This window comes from Tachypleus tridentatus, chromosome 1 (assembly GCF_004210375.1).
Source record: "Tachypleus tridentatus isolate NWPU-2018 chromosome 1, ASM421037v1, whole genome shotgun sequence".
NCBI classification, from domain to species: domain Eukaryota; kingdom Metazoa; phylum Arthropoda; class Merostomata; order Xiphosura; family Limulidae; genus Tachypleus; species Tachypleus tridentatus.
Window position 1 is genome coordinate 136,057,657 of NC_134825.1, and position 19,322 is coordinate 136,076,978.

The following is a 19,322-nucleotide window of genomic DNA, read 5'->3' on the forward strand; positions in this document are numbered from 1 at the left end:
AGAACAGAATGATCTACTGTTCATAAAACAATCTGAATAAACAAGATTCAACGAATATCATGATTATGAATTCAAATTATACTTTCAAAATTTAAATATTACATTACCTCTCTTTCTATTCGTTTTTCTATGGTCAGGGTCAAAAGGCAAGCCATCAAAATTTTATTGTACTACTGTTTTATGAATATAGGTAAATAAGTTTGGTATCAAATTGTTGATTAAATTTTAGAATCCTTTATTTGATAATTCTTTTTAACGTAAAAGTAAATATTCAAAATCTTCCCAAACATTGATTTATTTGTGTGACATGGAATACTGAATGCAGTTTTGGTTCAAATCCAACAATGGTGATGTGTATATGTCCAAATACAAAGTCTATAGTTTCTTATGAAAAACTACTGATACTGACAAATTAGGATATAAAATAAATAAACATATTTTATGTTTTTTGATATACGACTATATTTATCAAAACAAACAGAGTAGCCCACCCATTTTTTCCATTTTTTTGGGAAATACTTGCTTACGTACATCCACTTCCCTGTATTATGCATTTGTAATGAACTTAAAGTTCTGAATTTCCCCCACATGGTTTTTCAGCCTATTCACCTTAGTTAGTTAGACAAATAAATTGCAGTAGAACTGTTATACTTGAAAAAATAATCAATATTTTTTTAATTTTAAAATGCACATATAAAACGAAGATATTTTGTTTCACATCCTCCACATGAAAAACTTGGAAAAACTTCTTTACAACTAAGTAGTAGAGGTCATTGTGTTCTATATATTTACTATTCTATGCTTTAAAAAATAACTGATATTTAAGAATTTATTTGTGAATAATAATAGAATTCATACATATATAATGTTTTATAAATGAAATTTAACTGTATTTCATAAAATACTGGTCCACTTGAACACAGATAAGACAGACTGCTCTGTAAATGCTAGTATTTTGTTAATGGATATGGTCACATGGAATGCACATGTGCCATGATTGTAATTTGATAGTGTTATTCAGACATGGCTGACAGGTCAATAAAATAATAAACATAAATGTGTAAGCTATTAACATCAACATTACAATTTGTAACTTAAATCTCATTTCCTAATTCTTCATGGTAGGTACAAGATCAGTCAATTTCACCAAACCCATATGAAGACACATAATATAAAATACAAAAGTTTTCTGCAAAATAAAAAAAAATTAAAATTTATCTGGATTTTATTAGGAAGGTTATAGGGATTTTGCAAATTAAATTTCACAATTTTCTGATGCATAAATGCAATTTTAATCGTAAAATAACAATTTATTTGCATGTGAGGTAGTTAGCACTCAAAAATAGAAAATTAAAAGGCAAATCTTTGTTAGAAAATTTTTAAAACTTAATTTAAAAATCTGATATTTCACGCACAAAAGCCTTGTTAAGTTTGCCAAATTTCACAATCATACACATACTGTATTAAAAGTTATTGTATGAAAATTATAGCAAGAACAAAATGGTTATATGGTCAATCCCTGGGACCAAGCCCATAGTGAAAGGATTAAAACATGTGAATTAAAACTTAAATACAATAAACAGAAAGAAAAAACTTCTCTTAAGCTTTTAATTAAAATAAAAATGGTAATTTCAAAATTCCAAATGTTGATAGACTTTTGTCATTTAAAAATCTTTGGGGCTGGTGTCAAGATGTTGACATCTTCAATTAGGCTGAGAATAAATTTTTTCATACAATGAGTAGTGCAATTAGAAAAATACAATAAGGATGCCTTTGACCGACTTTATGTAACTGTTATATATTTGGAACACCCTAATAAGCAGCAATCATACTGATTAGTGCCAGACAAATTAACTGGTTAAATTATGACTGATTCAAGGAGGAAGAGATACTGAGGCTATCTGTAACTGTCACTAATTTTAAAAGGAAGCAAAGACTGGCAGGATACAACCATTATTTTTTTTCTTATTTATACCCTTTTTCTATTCTTAATTGGAAGGAATGCAACTGACTGGCAGCACCTGCTACCAAATTTTCTTTTTTCTAGCTTGTACATACTGTACAAATCAGTTAATAAAGCAGCTGATTAATCAGTTAGTAAGTATCTCTCTTATTGTGCAGCTTTTGTTTATTTGCAACATAAATTTAGTTTATCAATAACGATAAATTCAAGCAGTACTTCTAAAATTTTTGCTATTCAAAGATAAATGGATGCTAGTTATTACTTCAAGATTATTTTTTTACATGTAGCTTAAAGTTTCACACAAAACCACAAGGAAAACAGGTTAAAATATAAATTAAATTTGCAAGTAGTCATACAAATATAACTATCAATAATCCAAACTGCCTTTCAGAATTCAAAGCACTTTTCTAAATATTAATTTTTCTCATAATGTTTCATATAACTTAAAATAAACATGTTCAATTTTACTAAACAGAAAGTAGCTAGAGTGTCTAAATGTTTCAATACCACTGCAGTAAAGCTTACTTTTTTATCTCTTGTAATATTCAGCATGTTGGAACACTGGTTTATTGGACTAGAGAGTAGATAACATAATTTTCAGTCCAAGTAAGGATAAATAATAAAATGAAACAATTATTAAATAATTGGGCAAAAATATATTAGCAGGCTCTTAAAAAAATCAATGTGTTACTGCAAAGATTATGTTAGAAGTTCCATATTTTTAAAATGTGTGTTTCTAGGTAGAAATTATGCACTCTAATATTAACCTTATCCAGACTTTGTGTATCCATGTCACTAATATCCCTTGGTTTTTCTTTTGACATGGAAGTACTTAATCAAACTTCAAACAAACTATATAAAAATATAGTTTATGCTTTAAACTATTTTATACTTCGAATTAGTTTGTCATATTATTTATGTAAAATTTCCAAAATTTTGCTTTAAAATACGATTTTAAAAAAAACATTTAAAATATTATTCTTCATTTAAGAAACTATATATATATATATATATATCTCCAACCATATATGTATATATCTGTAAAGTGGCATTTGTGCTAGTGGCATTAATGTTACAAAATGATAAAATATTTTAGAATATTTTATTTTTTATGTCAGTGTATATTCAATATCTGACAGGTGATCACTGACCCAGAAAGCATTTAGTAAATAAATTCTAAATGTAAACTCAAAACACACATCTATGAAAATAATCTAAAATCTACTAATGATTACCATTATTTTACATGAAAGTTTCATTACATTTCATTTTCTTGACAAAAAGAAACAAGGTACTTAACACAATATATTTTCCAGACTATCAACTCTTAAACATTTGGATGAGGATAAACATTTTGATTTAAAAAAAAAATATATAATGTTTTTAAAAACTTACTTTGATGTATTTTTGAGGTTGAAATTAACTTTACGTACTATAATTACATGAGGTTTTTTTTATGGTAATAAAGTATCATATTTCATTCATACAATTTTTGTGAAATATTCAATCCCACTAAGACATCAGTAGTAATGATGGCACAATGAGTTTTACTAGAAACTATTATAAGAATGGGACTGTTAGACCAATATGTATGGCTAAAAGAAATGGGTCTCAGACCAGTCAATCTAAGTGAAAATTATACCTTGTATCCTATTGCATATTATTGTGAAGAATAGATCTCAAATCAAAATAATGTGTTATCATATATTTGAGAATAATATTTTAATATACAACTGTCATAATGAACTATTGGGATTTGTTGCATCATACGACTAAGTTACGCATTAGTTTAGTTTCGCATATTTTAAGTATTTCCCAGATGTTGATTTATATAGTTAATAGCACATGCATAGCAAAAACATTCCTGTAAATTTTAAAATATAGGATACAAATAATAAACAAGAACTAGAACTACAACAAGCTGCAATTGTCAAATTTTATGCACCTTTAAAGAGTTTTGCTTTATTTTTTGGCATATTTCAATGTCTTTTCACTTTTCTTTTAACACTGTTTCCTTTAGTGTGCAGCATATAATTCCAAGTAATTGATATGGTTCCTGATTCCATCCACATACTTATTAATGTGAATTCTAAAGGTATGTATGTACATACATATGCAGGCATTATGTCTGATGCACTGAATAGTTTAAGCAACTTAATATTTTAAAATGTATTTCTCAAAAGGATAGTACTATGTATAATTTTATAATGAAATTTGTTACTTAATCTAGCAAGATCCTGTAGGATTTCTAAATAGCTGGATCCTAGATCAGACAGTAGTTTCAACTCCTGCCATAATATTTTTACTGATGTACACAATTCTCTATTTTGGTGATATTATAACTGATAAAACCCAACACAAATTTAATTTCTTATGCCTTGTCAGTAAGAACTATTGTCATCATTAATTCTTTACCAATTATATGCACTTACATAAACATGCTTTATACATACTGAAAATCAACAAAATAAAATGCATGTTGCTGCAGAATATCTGTGTGGAAAATACACTGCTTTACAATATTAGCCTCAGAACACAAAAAATAACTTGCAAAATACATCTAGAAAAAGTATTCAACAAAAGCTTTAAAAAATATTATAATATATAAAATTATATTCCAAACACTTTCTATAAAATTAGATACTGGTTATTTATTACCTCCCAAAGCCTGAAATTAACTTTAAAGGAGTTGATAATAAGCTGTTTCTAATTTCATAATTATAAGACTAAGATGTTAATATCAACAGATTCTATCTCAAACTTAAAAAAAACAAAAGAATGATGCAAAAAAAATGAGGAAGATAAAAATGTTCAAAATTGGAAAAATAAATCTATGAAATAAATACAAGTCTCACAACATGAGACAAAAACATTTCAAATAACATGAATATATTTTTAAAAAGTTATATCTTTACATCATCCGAGTCCAATTTGTATTTTGACACATCTTCATCCTCCTCTTCTTCCTCCTCCTCATCTTCGTTATCCATTTTTGGCTTTACTGGATCTTTCCTTTTTGGTGATTTGGAGTCACCACTGTCAGATAATTCTCGAAATTTTTTCTTTTTACGACCAAACTATTGATAAAAGTTAAACAATACATATATATTATCCCTTAAAATATGATATACAAAATTAATATATAAATCAGAATTAATATTACCCATTACCCATTAATCCTTTCATTTCTGTAACTTAAACCTCACAATGATATTTACATTAATGATTCTTACCAAGTAACTATGCCTTTAAATGTATAAAATTAGAAAACAAAATCAACAAGATATAAAAAATAAGGGTATAAAACTCATGGTCCAAAATTAAACAAGTAAAAAAATCAAAAGCATTATTTCAAACACAGATAAAATGTACAGGTTACATTAAAATAAAATTGTTCCACAATATACTTACATCATCATATTCACCATCTGATTCTTCTCTTTCTACATATTCAACATCTTCTCTTTCATTATAACCACCACCAAGTCCTGAAGATAGAGTGAAAAAAATTCCAAAAAATGCTTATAGGAATCCAACCTTGAGTAATGGTTCAGGTAGAAGTTTTACCTTAAATGTAAGAGTTCTTAATGTTTAACTTATATGATGAACTACATCTATATATCCCAAAACTATAACCTTAAATAGCTCCAATCATCATCTGGGATGGCCATAAGTCATTGTAGAGCCCAAATGCATGCTTGACATAAATACAAACATTCATCTTGCATAACTCAAAACCAAGTACAATACAAATCAAGCCAAAATTAGGAATTCAATAATTAAAGGTATAAGTTGTGTTGATACTATTTCAAACATTTTCTTGATACCATTGGAAAAGATTAAATATATTTAATTGACAAAGTGTAGATGAGGCATTTAAAAATAATGTTAAATATAAAATGTTCATAAACATATTACGGTAATGTACAATATGTATCACTAAAAGAAATAGGTCAAAAGTAAATAATTGGTGAAATTTTGAATAATTAAAAATGAAGTTATGCTGAGTTCAGTTCTGTAGTAATTTTTCCCTTATTCTTTTATTTTCTCAGCATGGTATCAAGCCTGAGAAACTGGTATGCTAAACACGTACTCTATCAATTAAGCTGGATGAAACCCAATACTTGTTGCTAGTAAGGTACTAAAGCTACCACAGTCTTTCATTAACAAATAAGTTTCATCCATCAGTTTTTATCAAGGGTTGTAAAATGGCTACTTACACCAATTTTTCAGTGGTAATACAAGTTTTGTACAACTTCCAGAAATCAAACATGGGCCATTTTAAGTGCCAGGCAAGCACTTGTAAGGTTCTTTTTATCACCTCAAACTAAAACAATCACGAACAAGAGCTGCACTTAGGTTTTAATCTTAGGGTCATGGAACAGCTCCATGTTGAGCACCAGTTTCTACTTGAATTTCTTGAGCCAAGTATGAACCAAAGACCTCTCATACACCAAGCAAGTGGTGTATTAACTGAGCTAAAGGGTTAGCCTCAAAGCTATTATCATTAAGGCACTTTTTTGATAATTCAAACTACAACATTTTATTTTCTCACAAACATGGTATGTTCTAAGGGCTTCTTATGGCCACAAGATAAGCAATTTATAAGCATAATATTTTGTGACAACACAATTTTTATTTCCTAGACTTGGTATTGACACATCTTTTAAGTGTCTTGCTTTTTGCCACTTTACAAGAGCTTAAGCTATTACACTTCGATGTAAAATGCAAACATCCTTCTTACAATGGTAACTGGGATTCTTTAGTATGTGATTTGGCACTAAACCACAACTTCCATAATTACACATAAGTTTAGAATTCAGTGTAAAGTGAATGACAGAGAGAAAAATCAACAAATAATACAAAATAATTTGGTCTTTCATAAAAAAATTCACAAAGAAGTCACCTCTGTCTAAATATTTTTTTAGAATTTTAATCCAATCAGAACTGATGAAAAAAACATTTCTGCCTTGAAATTTATCTATTCTACAAAACCACCAAGTTACATGCAAAAAGACAACAAAACAAATAACTAGTTACAATCATGGAAATATTACACATTATACATGAACGTGATTATATGCACATACTCACTATATATACATATGTACACATGTATAAAAAACTACTTATTTTGATTAAATTGGCATTCATTCAACAGATGGTTACACTCATTGCACAACTTCAAGAAACTCTATTGAAAATTGTAAGATGAACTATTTATACTTAATAATTCTCTGCATTAAAAATGCAAACAAATTTTGAAAACACTATTACACAAGAGACTATCTATAAATCTTTCCTGTGTGAAATTTGTAAATTCCAGTTCCAATCTGTAGGTTAAGTTGCTAAATTGATGGATTGAGCCATCAGAGTAAAATATGGGAAAAATAATGTGTTCTTATAACATGTGAATTTTTTTATCACCATCTAAAATATTTCAAGAAGTTTGAAAAAGTATCATTAGGACTAAAAGTAATGGGTTTAATTGTAATGAGCCTATTCTACCAAGCATCAAATTTCAGCCTTTGGTTTTTGAAGATGAGGAATTAGTGGAGGAAATGAAAACAAAATGGTCAGAGAAGAATGTGAATGATCACAAAAACAAGGTTATATTTATAAATAATTACTTGACAGGGCATGTACATAGAGTATTTTGTGGGGTAAAAAAGGACAAAAGAATTAGTTTATACTACCTACAAGTACAGGTGGAGGATATAACTGATACAGCAAAAGATATAATAAAAAAGGTTAGCAATGATGCAGTTTTGCTGTGTGTGTAGATACTAATGATACAAGGAAAGGTAAGTCAGAAGAGCTAATTAATAAGTACAGAGGGTTGATTAAGGCATTGAAAAAAAACAAGCCTAACTTTATTTTTTGGAAAACTGCCAAGAATTAATTGTGGAGATTAAATGATGAGGTCACTAGGGTTAAATGCCACGTTTAGGTTAATATGTAAGGATGAGCAGATTGACTGGTTGGACTTGTGGGATCAGTTCAATATGATAAGTTTTTGAAAAGATGGTTGGTTTACACTTAAACAGAGTAATATCTGGTTTGTTTGCAAGGGCTATTAGCTGTAAAATATTTAAACTAGGATTAGACAGTAGTGAGGATCAGAATAAACTAAATGCACGAAAATAAGATGTATATAAAAATTTAGCATAGGATATAAGTATAGTAGTAGTTCTAAGAATAGGTTTAATTGTTACTGTTGTTATGCTAAAAGTATAAGAAATAAAATAAGTACTTTAAGGCACTAGTTGGAATGAAGGATTTTGATATAATAGGAGTAATTGAAACATACTTAAATGTAGATAATTTTGATGACAGAATTTTATTGGAATTATCCAGTAATTTCACTAAAGAAAAATCTTACCTTACAAATCTTTTGATATTCTTTGAAAAAGTTACTGCTTATGTAAATGAGGGTAAGTGTGTATATTTGGTATATCTGGATTTTTAAAAATATCTTACAAAGTGCCACATGAAAAGTTTGTAAGAAAATTCTCTCCTTATGTGTGGGGGAAACCTTAACAAATTTGATAGAAGAATGGCTGAAAGCAGAGAATTGTTGCAAATGGAATTCAGTAAAATGCAGTAAAACAAAAACATATCAGTGACATACCAAAAGTACAAAACACCATGTCTAATATAAGTATTCTTATTACTTGTGGAAGCTTTCATATGAAGGGGCTATAAAATTTTAACATTTTGGAGCAAACAATTTTGCAGCCTGTTGCCTTTCATTTTTTGACCATTCTATTGATCTTCACTGAATAAGTTTTAGTGAACATGAACATTAAATATTATACAGTAGTACCAAACAAATATGAAAACTAAATTTTATTTAAGATTTAAATTTTGAAAAATACACATTTTACACAATTACATTAAAATTATACAAACAACACAAGTATTGCAAATTCAAACCAATTCTACTGAAAATGAGTGAATGAATAATTACCTGTATTTTTATGATAACTTATCTAATGTGCTAATGTATGTTGGACAAAATCTTTCATTCCCCTATAAAACTTCTCAAATTTTATGTTTGTTATCTTTATTTTTTCTCTAAAATATTCCATGTTAATTCCAGTTATTTTTAACCCACACCTGTTCTTTCTTCCACTTCTCCAAACTTTGGTGCATTACACATATTGCACTGTTGCCTTCTGGCCCAATTCACATTTCCACATCTAAAGAAGAAGCAAGCAAGTTACATAAAATATAATTTTGTCTCAGTACTAGTCCATCCAAGTTGCAATAACTAAAAAGAGAAATAAAGTGAAACTCTAATTTAAAATGTCTCTGACAAACAAAAAAGTTTCAGAATATCTGCTGAGAAACCATTGAAATATAAGACTTCTAAGCATTGTTTCACAGGAATTAATGTTCAATACCTCATTACATAAACATCAAGTTGAAACTATAAAACCAGGGCTTATTTCACAGAATAAAATGATTACCTATAAATATCAAATACACTGTTCCTAGTCTTAAAATATTCCATAAGCCAAACATTTTATTTCTACTTCTGGACTTACTTCGGAGGTCCACCTCAGGTCTGTTAGTATCATCAAAACCTTAACACTGATCTGTGCATTTTACACCCTAAAGAAAGGTACCAGATAAACCTGACATCAGAATCACTGATTTTGACACAAGTTTTCAGGTTTGGTGTCTAGTCTGACTATTGTCACTTTCATTCTCATCATCTTCTTCAAAACCACATCAAACTGGTGGTAAAATTCCAAAAAATTGCAAATCTACTACAGTTTAAATATGAACTGACCAGCATAAACCTGCACTATAGGCTGCTATATTCAGAATTCAACTGGTGGTTTGTGAAATATATATTTTATAGAGAATACTACAACAATTATCAGGCCTCCAGTACATTTTTCACACATTTTGAGTATGATAAGCATCCATTCTGAGTATGCTCAGACTACATATGTTGTTGCATTGTATAACCCATACAATTTGGTACATGTCATTGTTAACATTGTTATGCAGCCTGTCAAGTGTCTACTCTGTGGCACTGCTTCATGTGGTATATACAAGATGGTTCAACAGAAAATCATACCAGATGGGAGTCAGTTAAATTTGACCTCCCACAAGATCCTACATTTCATGAAAAAGCAAATATTCCCATTATTTTACTTGGAGCAAAATGCCTGTAATTAAGCTTCTCAGTGTCAATGCCAAGGTCAGAGCCATAACAATAAAACAGTAATCAATGCCAACTTCTCTTGAGAAGGTGAAACAAATGTAAAGTAAATTAGATCAGATATTTAAACTATGGCTTACCATGGCTACACTACTCATCAAATTCCCACACAATGAAAACTAAATGTACAGCAACATTTGGGTCCCATGACAAGGTATTAGCTGGCAAACTCCAATTCAAGAGAGAAAGTGAACAGTCTAAGGCAGATGGGTGAGAGGTGTACCATGAATGGCCTCTGCATCAAATATTTAGAGGAACATCATAATGATGCGAGAACAATGAATCCAGCATCAACAATAGTGCAGTTACAGCCCTATTAACCAGCATCTGTACAACTTTCATTCCACATATTTTGCACAGATTTAAACTAGTTTTACTGGCCATAAGCATGAAAATGACTTCAACCCAGCAGGTTGCCTTCACAGAAGCTTTAATACAAGAGACAAGTGGTGATCCTTCTAAAGTTTCAACATCATATGCAACAGTTGATAGATCACAGCATCAGGATGGATGTAATATAGCAACTTCTTGTAAGGAACAGTGGGTTCCTCCAAAGACTGCCACTCTGCAGTGAGATTCAAAGCTCTTGTTCTCACTATTGAACCTAAATGTCGTTAATGAATTTCTTACAATTGCAGTATAAAACGTATATAAAATGGAGCTTCCTGATGTTAAATCATACCAACTTGGCACACAAAGAGTCTAGTAATATCATTAGTGATATATCAACTAACTTCTGGATTTATGACACTGCAAAGACTCTATTTTCAACATGGCATGCAACACAAAAACTTCCAATACTGGACAAGTGATAATCCAGCACACTTTAGCCAGATGCTCCTGCTGTCACGCTGCCAGCATAATGTTGAAGTCATCCTCTTTCATATGTTCAATAACCTACAAATTGAAGTTTCCAAATCAACAAAAATCACACTCTCCACTCAGTCACAAACACTTTTTGAATTGTTGCCACATAGAAATGATAAATCACTTTCATGATTCAGCCCAACTACATTTATTTGGAAGGTTTACAGTATGATTGAGAACCTCAAAGCCAATGTTCGCATGACCACCTACTTCAAACTCAAGTTATATAAAGATGATTAGCAGAGGTTTGTTGAGCTGTGTACAGTGATTACACTGATAGAAGAATGATAATGTTACTGTATTCTATTAAAACATGCTTTTTTGAACATCCAATTCAACAACTGCCTCCTGGCACAATCGCAAAACAATGGGTCTTGAAGGTGAGAGACTTTGTGAACTTTTCCAACCTTACTTATGGCCTCTGGTAGGTGATGTACAAGGCTGTGAGAACCCAGAGGTTTCAAGGTGTGAAATTCAAGTCTTTGAGCAGCATATTTGATACCTTACTGCAGAGATGGTGGTTTTCACCTTCTTCAGCAACAAAGTACCAATGGAAGGATAACATGCTCTTTTAAACAGCCTTTTGGTAATAAAGACAGATATGGAATTGCTCATACAAAGAATGTGTTTTAAAACAGGATTTTAGAAACCCAAGATTCCAGATGCTATCACTCTTTCAATAATTCTTAAGGATTTGTTTTGGGTCACACTTCTGGTACACATTTCATATTCTGCAGCTGCTCAACCATCAGTTCGTAATATAAAATGTTGAAGATTGGCTACAGTCCACTGCTCATCAAAGATCAGAAACCAACCTTCAGGCTTCAAATATTATCAATGATTGTGTTGAACAGAGTTGAAACTTGGCTTAGATTTTTAGGTATCAGCCAAGAGTGAAGAACATTACTTTAATGCATCCCAAGGTTTTGAACAGGATCAAAAGAAGTTAAACCTATGTAAATGTACATCAAAACCATTGTAATGTTTATTATTTCATTGAAATACTGCAATAATGGCAAGTTATGCAGGAAAATAAGTCATATTTCATTTTACAAAATGAGTTATGATATATTTAGTTGTAGAAATGTTGTAATTTATATCTTTTCTTAGAATATTTCATGTAAAAGATTCAGCTTTTTCAGTTTTGTGTTATTTTAAATTATGCACATAATTTTTATGACTTAAAAAACATTCAGTTTTCTGATGGATTACATAGATAGTGTTAAAACTTTCCCAAAATGTGCAGTATTCTTCCTTTTTAAACATGGAACAAATTTAGATTAGGGACAGAAGATATCCAGTCACTTTTAACAATTAAAGGAGAGTGTTGCACCATACACTATATGTTTGCAAAATCAAAACCAAAAATCAAAGGATAACAGATTAAAAAAAAGTTTTGAAATTAGGAAAAAACTTTGAATACAAACTTCATTGTTACAAGTACAGAGGTGCTGAAGAACATATAATTTTATCAATCCTAGAATGCTAATGTAAAATTTTCAATCATTAATATCAAGTGTATGGGGTCATAGTGACACTATGCTGGCATTCTTGGTTTAAAGTGAACAAAATTGTAGTACCTATTTTTTGTTACTTAATGAAGTTTCACAGGTAAAATAAATAACAACACAATCTTAATTTGCAACAATGAGTAAAAATAACTATAAAGGCACTACGCTATTTTTCCAAATACTCTATATATTTAAAATTACTTAATACAAAAACTTAACATACCTTCCACACTGCCAGTCATCTGCACTAAACAAACCTTTGCTTTTCTCTGCTGCTGCTTTTCCTATTTCATGACCTAATTTTTTCTTTGGGGGAACAGCAGTTTTCTCTGAATAAAATATAAGTATGTTCTAATAGCTGCCAGGTCTTAAGTAAATTAACATTTATCCAAAAAGCATCTAGTAGCTCAAGTATAAATAGAATTCTCTACTAAAGGTACTTTTCTAGTTATCACAGAATATGTACCTGTTTACTTAAGTACATCAGTACTTCAAACTCTTTGAACTTCTAGCCAAAAAGCAATATAAACATTTTAAATTCTTACCTTGAACTTGTACTACTACTACAGTCTGACTGCATATAATACAATACCATGTTTTAAAAAATAAAAAGCTCCTCATTATAAACAAAATATTGTAGCATGTGGTAAATTTAAATAAAAACATTATTCTAATAATCATATACAAACTGATTCAGCCAAATCTGATACTATAAAATCATCCTGTAGGTGATATAGATTACACAGGCCCACAACCATTTCATTGTCTTGGAAGTTTTACGTTATTTTATTATTGATTCCATGAAGGAACATAGGGCCACAATCTCTTACGGATTCATTAACAGGCTAGTTTTTTAAGTGAGCAGATTGTTAGCCTACTGCACAAAGTTTTACATATTCTACAGTTATTCCTTTATCCTGAATCCAACAACGATATTGAAATTTTCCATTATGTATAGATTTTTCAGAAAACATCATATTTACTTTCACATAAGTGAATCATTTTCATTGAAATCAGATCACATTTCATTATGCTTAAAATGAGCCACTGGCTATAAATTTCTCAAAACCAATCAGAAATAAGTCTTCAATCATTCTTGAACTCAACACTGATACATAAGCAATTTAGAGGCTATATGTCTGGACGGTCTTTATTTGTGTGTACACTTTGACAATATTGCTTTCTTTAATATATTATTCATTCATCGCTAAGGCAACAAAATATTCTGTAAATGACTCAAACACAATGTTATATTTATTGTAAAGAAATAAAAGCAAAACATTACAGAATTCATCAAAAAAGCCTGTTATGCATACTTTGGGATAAAACCTGAGGTCCAAGACAAATCATGTGCTCTGCAAAGTTCACACTATTTCTGTTGAAGAGTTAAGACAATGGACTAAAGGTAAAAAAATGTCTTTGCCTTTTGCACTTTAAATGGTCTGGCAAGAGCCTACAAACTATGGACATAACTGTTGTATTTGCTCATGCAACATGTAATGCTAAATACTCAAAATAAAAAGGAAATTTCTTATTCAAACCTTCAATCTGCTATAAAGCCTGTTGCTTATAGACCTGATGTACCTCTACCTACCCATTCACTAGAGACTCTTGATACAGTCATCAGATTCTGAATCTGATGTCAACAGAAATGATTATAGGGATTCTCTTCAACCTGAAATGTCTGGTGAACCACAACTTTTCACACAAGGTGAACTTCATGATTTAGAGAAAAATTTAGGCCTTCCAAAGGATTCTTCAGAAGTTTTGAGGTTCAAAGTTCAGGCTAAAAACATAATTAATCCAGGAACATCATTTTACTGGTAATGTACAGAAATCATGAGAAAGTATTTATACCATACATTTCACAAAAAGGTTCACTTGTTTACTCCAAGAATATTGCTGAATTAATACCAATGCTAGCAGTAGCCATCTATGAAACAAGTGAGTGACAGCTGTTCATTGATTCTTCTAAAATAAATCTAAAAGATGGTCTCCTTCAAAAAGGTAACATGCATCTATCTGTTCCTAGTACTCATTCAATTCACTTGAAATAAATGTACAAAAAGCTCAAACTTCTTAGTAAAGCCAAATACAAAAAACATGGTTGGCTGCAGTATGTAGTTTAAGATGCAACATGTAGTACAGAGACCAAAGGACACAGATTTCATAAAAAAGAAAATCAGAATAAATATGCATATCTGTTTGAAAACAAAGTTTTCTCCTTTGTTTCATATGTTTGTATTTTTGTTAAAATACATAATAGTAAAATGTGTTCTTGTTCATTCTCTCAACTTATAGGGAAAGTATGTGACAACTGTGCTCTGTATAATCCAGCTGAAATGGCAAAGATAGCTAAAAGAAGTAGGCAAAACTCTCATTTGAAGAAACTGTCAGATCAGGCAAATAATGCGAGATAGAAGTAATAAGGGTAGGTCCACATACCAGTCTGCTCAATAACCTGCATCATGCAATTTGACAAGGCTGCTAAGAAACAGAAACATGACAAATCTGATTAGATATGACTCACAGAAGGATCCTCACCCTCAAAGACAGCCTAGAAGGAAAGTTGTTGTCTATCATCTCTAAAGGTATTAGAGCAGGAAAAAATACCCTTCAAGACTCTCACTGAACATGACAACAATTGAATATGATTGGATATAGAAGAGAGAAATAGCAATCAAATGAATAAGTCAAAAGGACTTCAAGCACTATCCTTTCTGACACAGTCCTTCATAAGGAAAATGAGAAAGAGGTTTGTATATAAACAACAGTGCAAGCCACTCTATAGATCAGCAGCCACAAGAATAAACCTTCCAGTAAAGGTGTTACACCACATATAAGAATCAGAACACAAACAGATGTTGAGAAAGACCCTGTACTGTAATCTTATTATACCTGTTTAGTAACAGGAATGGTATTTGGAACCAAGTATCCAAAGCTACGTAAGGAATATAGAGAGTACTGGAGACTCAAAGATTACGCATTTGTGATAATTAAATGGTAGTTTAAAATGCCACCTTAAACAGGGTGACTGTGATAGATGCAAAAACCTCTGCCAAGGAACCAGGTCAAAAATGAGTTATAGGTGATACTTCTGCCTGAAATAGATTCAACATTCTCCCAACACACCAGTACCAATATGCATGTCATTTCCATTGACAAACATCCATCTTGGAGTAAGCAAAAACTGAGACAGATACATGGTAACCTCAGAAATTAAACCCCAATGTTGTGCAAAAGAGTTCATAATCTTCATGCCTGAAACTTGAGCTTCTGGATAAACAGGTGTACTAAGGCATATTATGGCTGCCTCCACAAGAGATAGTTAAGAAAAATGTGAAAAAGTAGCAGCCTATCTGGTGCTATCAACAAGACTTGATAAATGATAGGAAGATATGATATTTAGTGCCCAAAATCAGTGAGGATTGTAACAACTGAACTGTTACCACAGGTATCACCAGTGGAACATGACCAGCTAGTAGGATAATAAAACTGGAATAGTCCAAAAAAGGAGGTTCAAAAATCAAAAACAAGGAGACCTGAACCAAGTGCCTCCTCAATAAGAAGCACAAGACACATCATGGAATTGGAAGAGTAAAGCTTGATGATTTTTCCCCTTAAAAGAACCATAAGGCATTCATTGCTGTTGAAAAATAAGAAAGACTAAAACACTGTGTATGGAATTCTGTCTGTGCACAGACCCTGGAATTCCTGACTAGTAGTATATGCACACCATATGTGAAGCAGGGTAAACATGAAAAGATGGAATTCTGGACAAAGGTGACAGTAGAAAAACCCACATTGTAGTAGTGACATGACTTAATCTCTCAAGATCAGAAAATGATCCCCATCAAGGAAATAGAGGAAACCAGTAACTGATGTTTATGATCATTTTGTTGTATGAATACCATTAAAAGGATCTCATTCTCTTGTCATAAGGAATTTAACTGATGACCACATTCCTAGAACAGAGAGACCTCTGTGCTGTTGGAGAAGTGAATGTAATTTTTGTATCTTATTTCCTAGCACTGAGCCAGACGAGTCAACTGATCCCGATTGAAACAAGTTGAAAAATAAAAAACACCCAGCCTAACAGAATATGAAATTGGAACAAGAATAGATGTTTCAGCCCTAAAAATGAAGCCTGCCTTGGTCATTTTTGAATGTAGAATCAAGATGTGATATTCTGACAACTGACAAGATAGCATCAACCAAAACCAGTCATACATGGAATGGAAGTGATGAGAAAATTCATACAATATTACAAAACCCAAGTGAAACTGATGCGAGTCCAAAGGTAAAATCCAAAAATGGCAGTGCCTGTCCCTTGTATGCAAAATATGCCAACAGGTGTGGTATGGCAATATGCAGATAGAAGCTAACTACAGCAAAAGCAAATATCTACAATCCCAGTGAAAAATGTCAACTCAGATCAATGAATGAGTAACTAGCAAATTATGGAGAAACTAGGCATAGATGAGAAAAATCAACGACTAGATCCCAATTATCTGTCTGCATAGGTTCAACAATTGAAACTAGCACGACCCCAGACCAATCAAACTCCGACAGCCTGAGAAGTATGTTCCAAATCTCAACAATCAGCAAGAGATGGAAATCCCATAGATTAGGTGTACAATAGAGGTGAAGATATGAAATGAATGCCAAATCCTCACTCATGGACATGCAGTGCTCCTGGGTTTATGGTTGAGGATACCACATGGTCAGAAATTTTCAGAGATAATCCCCCTCAGACCCTGAAAACATGATAATAACTAGTTCTGGTGGCTATCCAACTAAACAGTAGAACCCTTGAATACAGACAGAATTTATTCTGGGTACAAATGTACTGAGGGGACGATGTCAAGGGTCAAAACTCACAAACAGCGGTGGAACTATGAGTTCCTGTAGGAGACAATAAAATTGGAAACTCAAACAAAGACAGGAGGAGTGTAGAAGATGAAAACTGAACTAACTGGTAAAATAACAAGGGATCCAGTTCATCATGAAGAAAGTTGATGATACTGAAAGTCTTCCAACAAAATGAAGTGAAAGGAAAATAAAATCATAGATTTTAGAGTTGGAAGACCATAGACCTACCCTGTCCTATCAGAGGACAGACATTTACTCAATTTAACTGCAAATTCTACCTTAAAACCATGAAATTTAAGGAGAAGTATAATTCTTTGACCAGAATATGCTTCCACTTGATAATGGTAGGCTTAAATCAATATGTCAGATAATACAGACCTGTTCTTTCATGCAAGTCAAAAGTATACCTTCAGCATGAATCACAATATACATGAATGGAAAGAAAAACTAAAAATTTGCTACCAGACCTTTTAGCAATCAAGTAAGGAGCAGGATCAAAAGCAACTGGAAAAATGCTAAAAACATGACACTTCCAAAGCACCAACAAACAAATGCATCAAAAGCAGCTTATCCCATAGTAACCTTTTTATTTATTTATTCTTTCCTTTAAAAACTTGTTCATTATCTTTGATTGGAACAACCTTTTATGACGTAAATTTGTTTTGTTAGAGCAAAGCAATGTTGGGCCATCTGCTGTGTCCACCCAATGGAATTAAACTCTAGACCCCAATGCTAAGATTCTCAAAATTGACCATTGTCCCACAGGGGGACTAAAAAGCCAAAAGTCTTAGAGAAGGTACAGGAAAAAGTTAATCTAAATTATTTCCAAGTTATCAAAGATGACCCTCAACTGCAACCTCAGTGTCTCCTGTGAAGGCCACAACAGATCCAAATATACGTTTCCATCTCACAATGATTAAAAATCACAGACAGGTTCAATCAAAAGTGATCCTTCCCCAGATTGTTGTGTGATGCTAGATATCAGAGGTGGGACAGAAGAGATCTGATTAGTCTCCACACTGATTATTCTCATAAATTACTATTATGAAAATCAACTAGTATCATTGAATGATCGTTATACTGGGAAATCCATTAGTGACACTTTGTTGAAAAAAAAAATTATCTGAATGAGGTGCACATAAAGAGTACCAGGATAGAGACACAGGTGGAGAGTGTCATGAGACAAATATCTTCAAGGGCAATTAAGGAGGATATAAATGACTGGAGCAAGCAAGAAGGAAACATATTAATCTTTAGATGGACAAAGGAAGAAACCCTGGCAGTCAAGTAACAGTTATAAGCATACTGGAACTAAGATCTTCAAGCCTCTAACCTTTTTAAGATTACTTTTAATCAATTTTGTTGTATTATTGCTCTTTGAATCATGTCTTGCTAAGATAACAAAGCAATAAATAATCCAGTAAATATTTTTAGGATAAAAACTGTAAAGTTAGATCAAAAATCACAGCACATTTTCATTCCTCAAGGAACAATCATAAACATTTTTTGATTTAAATTTCATTATCTAACATAATAATTTTCTAGTGTTTACATTTTGTTGAGTTAAAAATATATTACAGATAAAACATATACATAAAAAACAATAAATATAGCACTTCCTTCAGCCTTAAAGGCTCTTTGCACTAGAGACCATGGTGTGTGGTTTTGGTAGGCCTATATTTTTCTATATTAGTTGTAAAAACAAATTAGTTACAAGTATTAGTTATATATATATATATATATCAAAGCAAAAAATGAATATATCAGGCACTAGAGAAGAATGTTTGAAAAATACTAGAACTTAAATGACTTTCTAACTAACCAAAACAGATGTTTAAACAAATTCCATTATTGCTCAGGGCAATGTGCCTTT

At 31.4% G+C, this 19,322-nt stretch overlaps 1 protein-coding gene across 4 annotated transcripts in view; it reads right to left on the reverse strand.

Annotated features, from left to right (window-relative positions):
- Positions 1-19,322, reverse strand: part of LOC143225023 (uncharacterized) — a 55,537-nt gene that overhangs the window by 14,788 nt on the left and 21,427 nt on the right. For 2 of the 4 annotated variants that reach the window (XM_076453680.1, XM_076453685.1), the window contains exons 4-7: positions 12,801-12,906; positions 9,083-9,165; positions 5,375-5,451; positions 4,879-5,040 (exon numbers count right to left, since the gene is read on the reverse strand). In XM_076453680.1, coding sequence (XP_076309795.1) covers positions 4,879-5,040; positions 5,375-5,451; positions 9,083-9,165; positions 12,801-12,906 — 428 coding nt within the window. The remainder of the gene's footprint in view (positions 1-4,878; positions 5,041-5,374; positions 5,452-9,082; positions 9,166-12,800; positions 12,907-19,322) is intronic. The other 2 variants (XM_076453694.1, XM_076453699.1) reach the window with 1 other exon arrangement.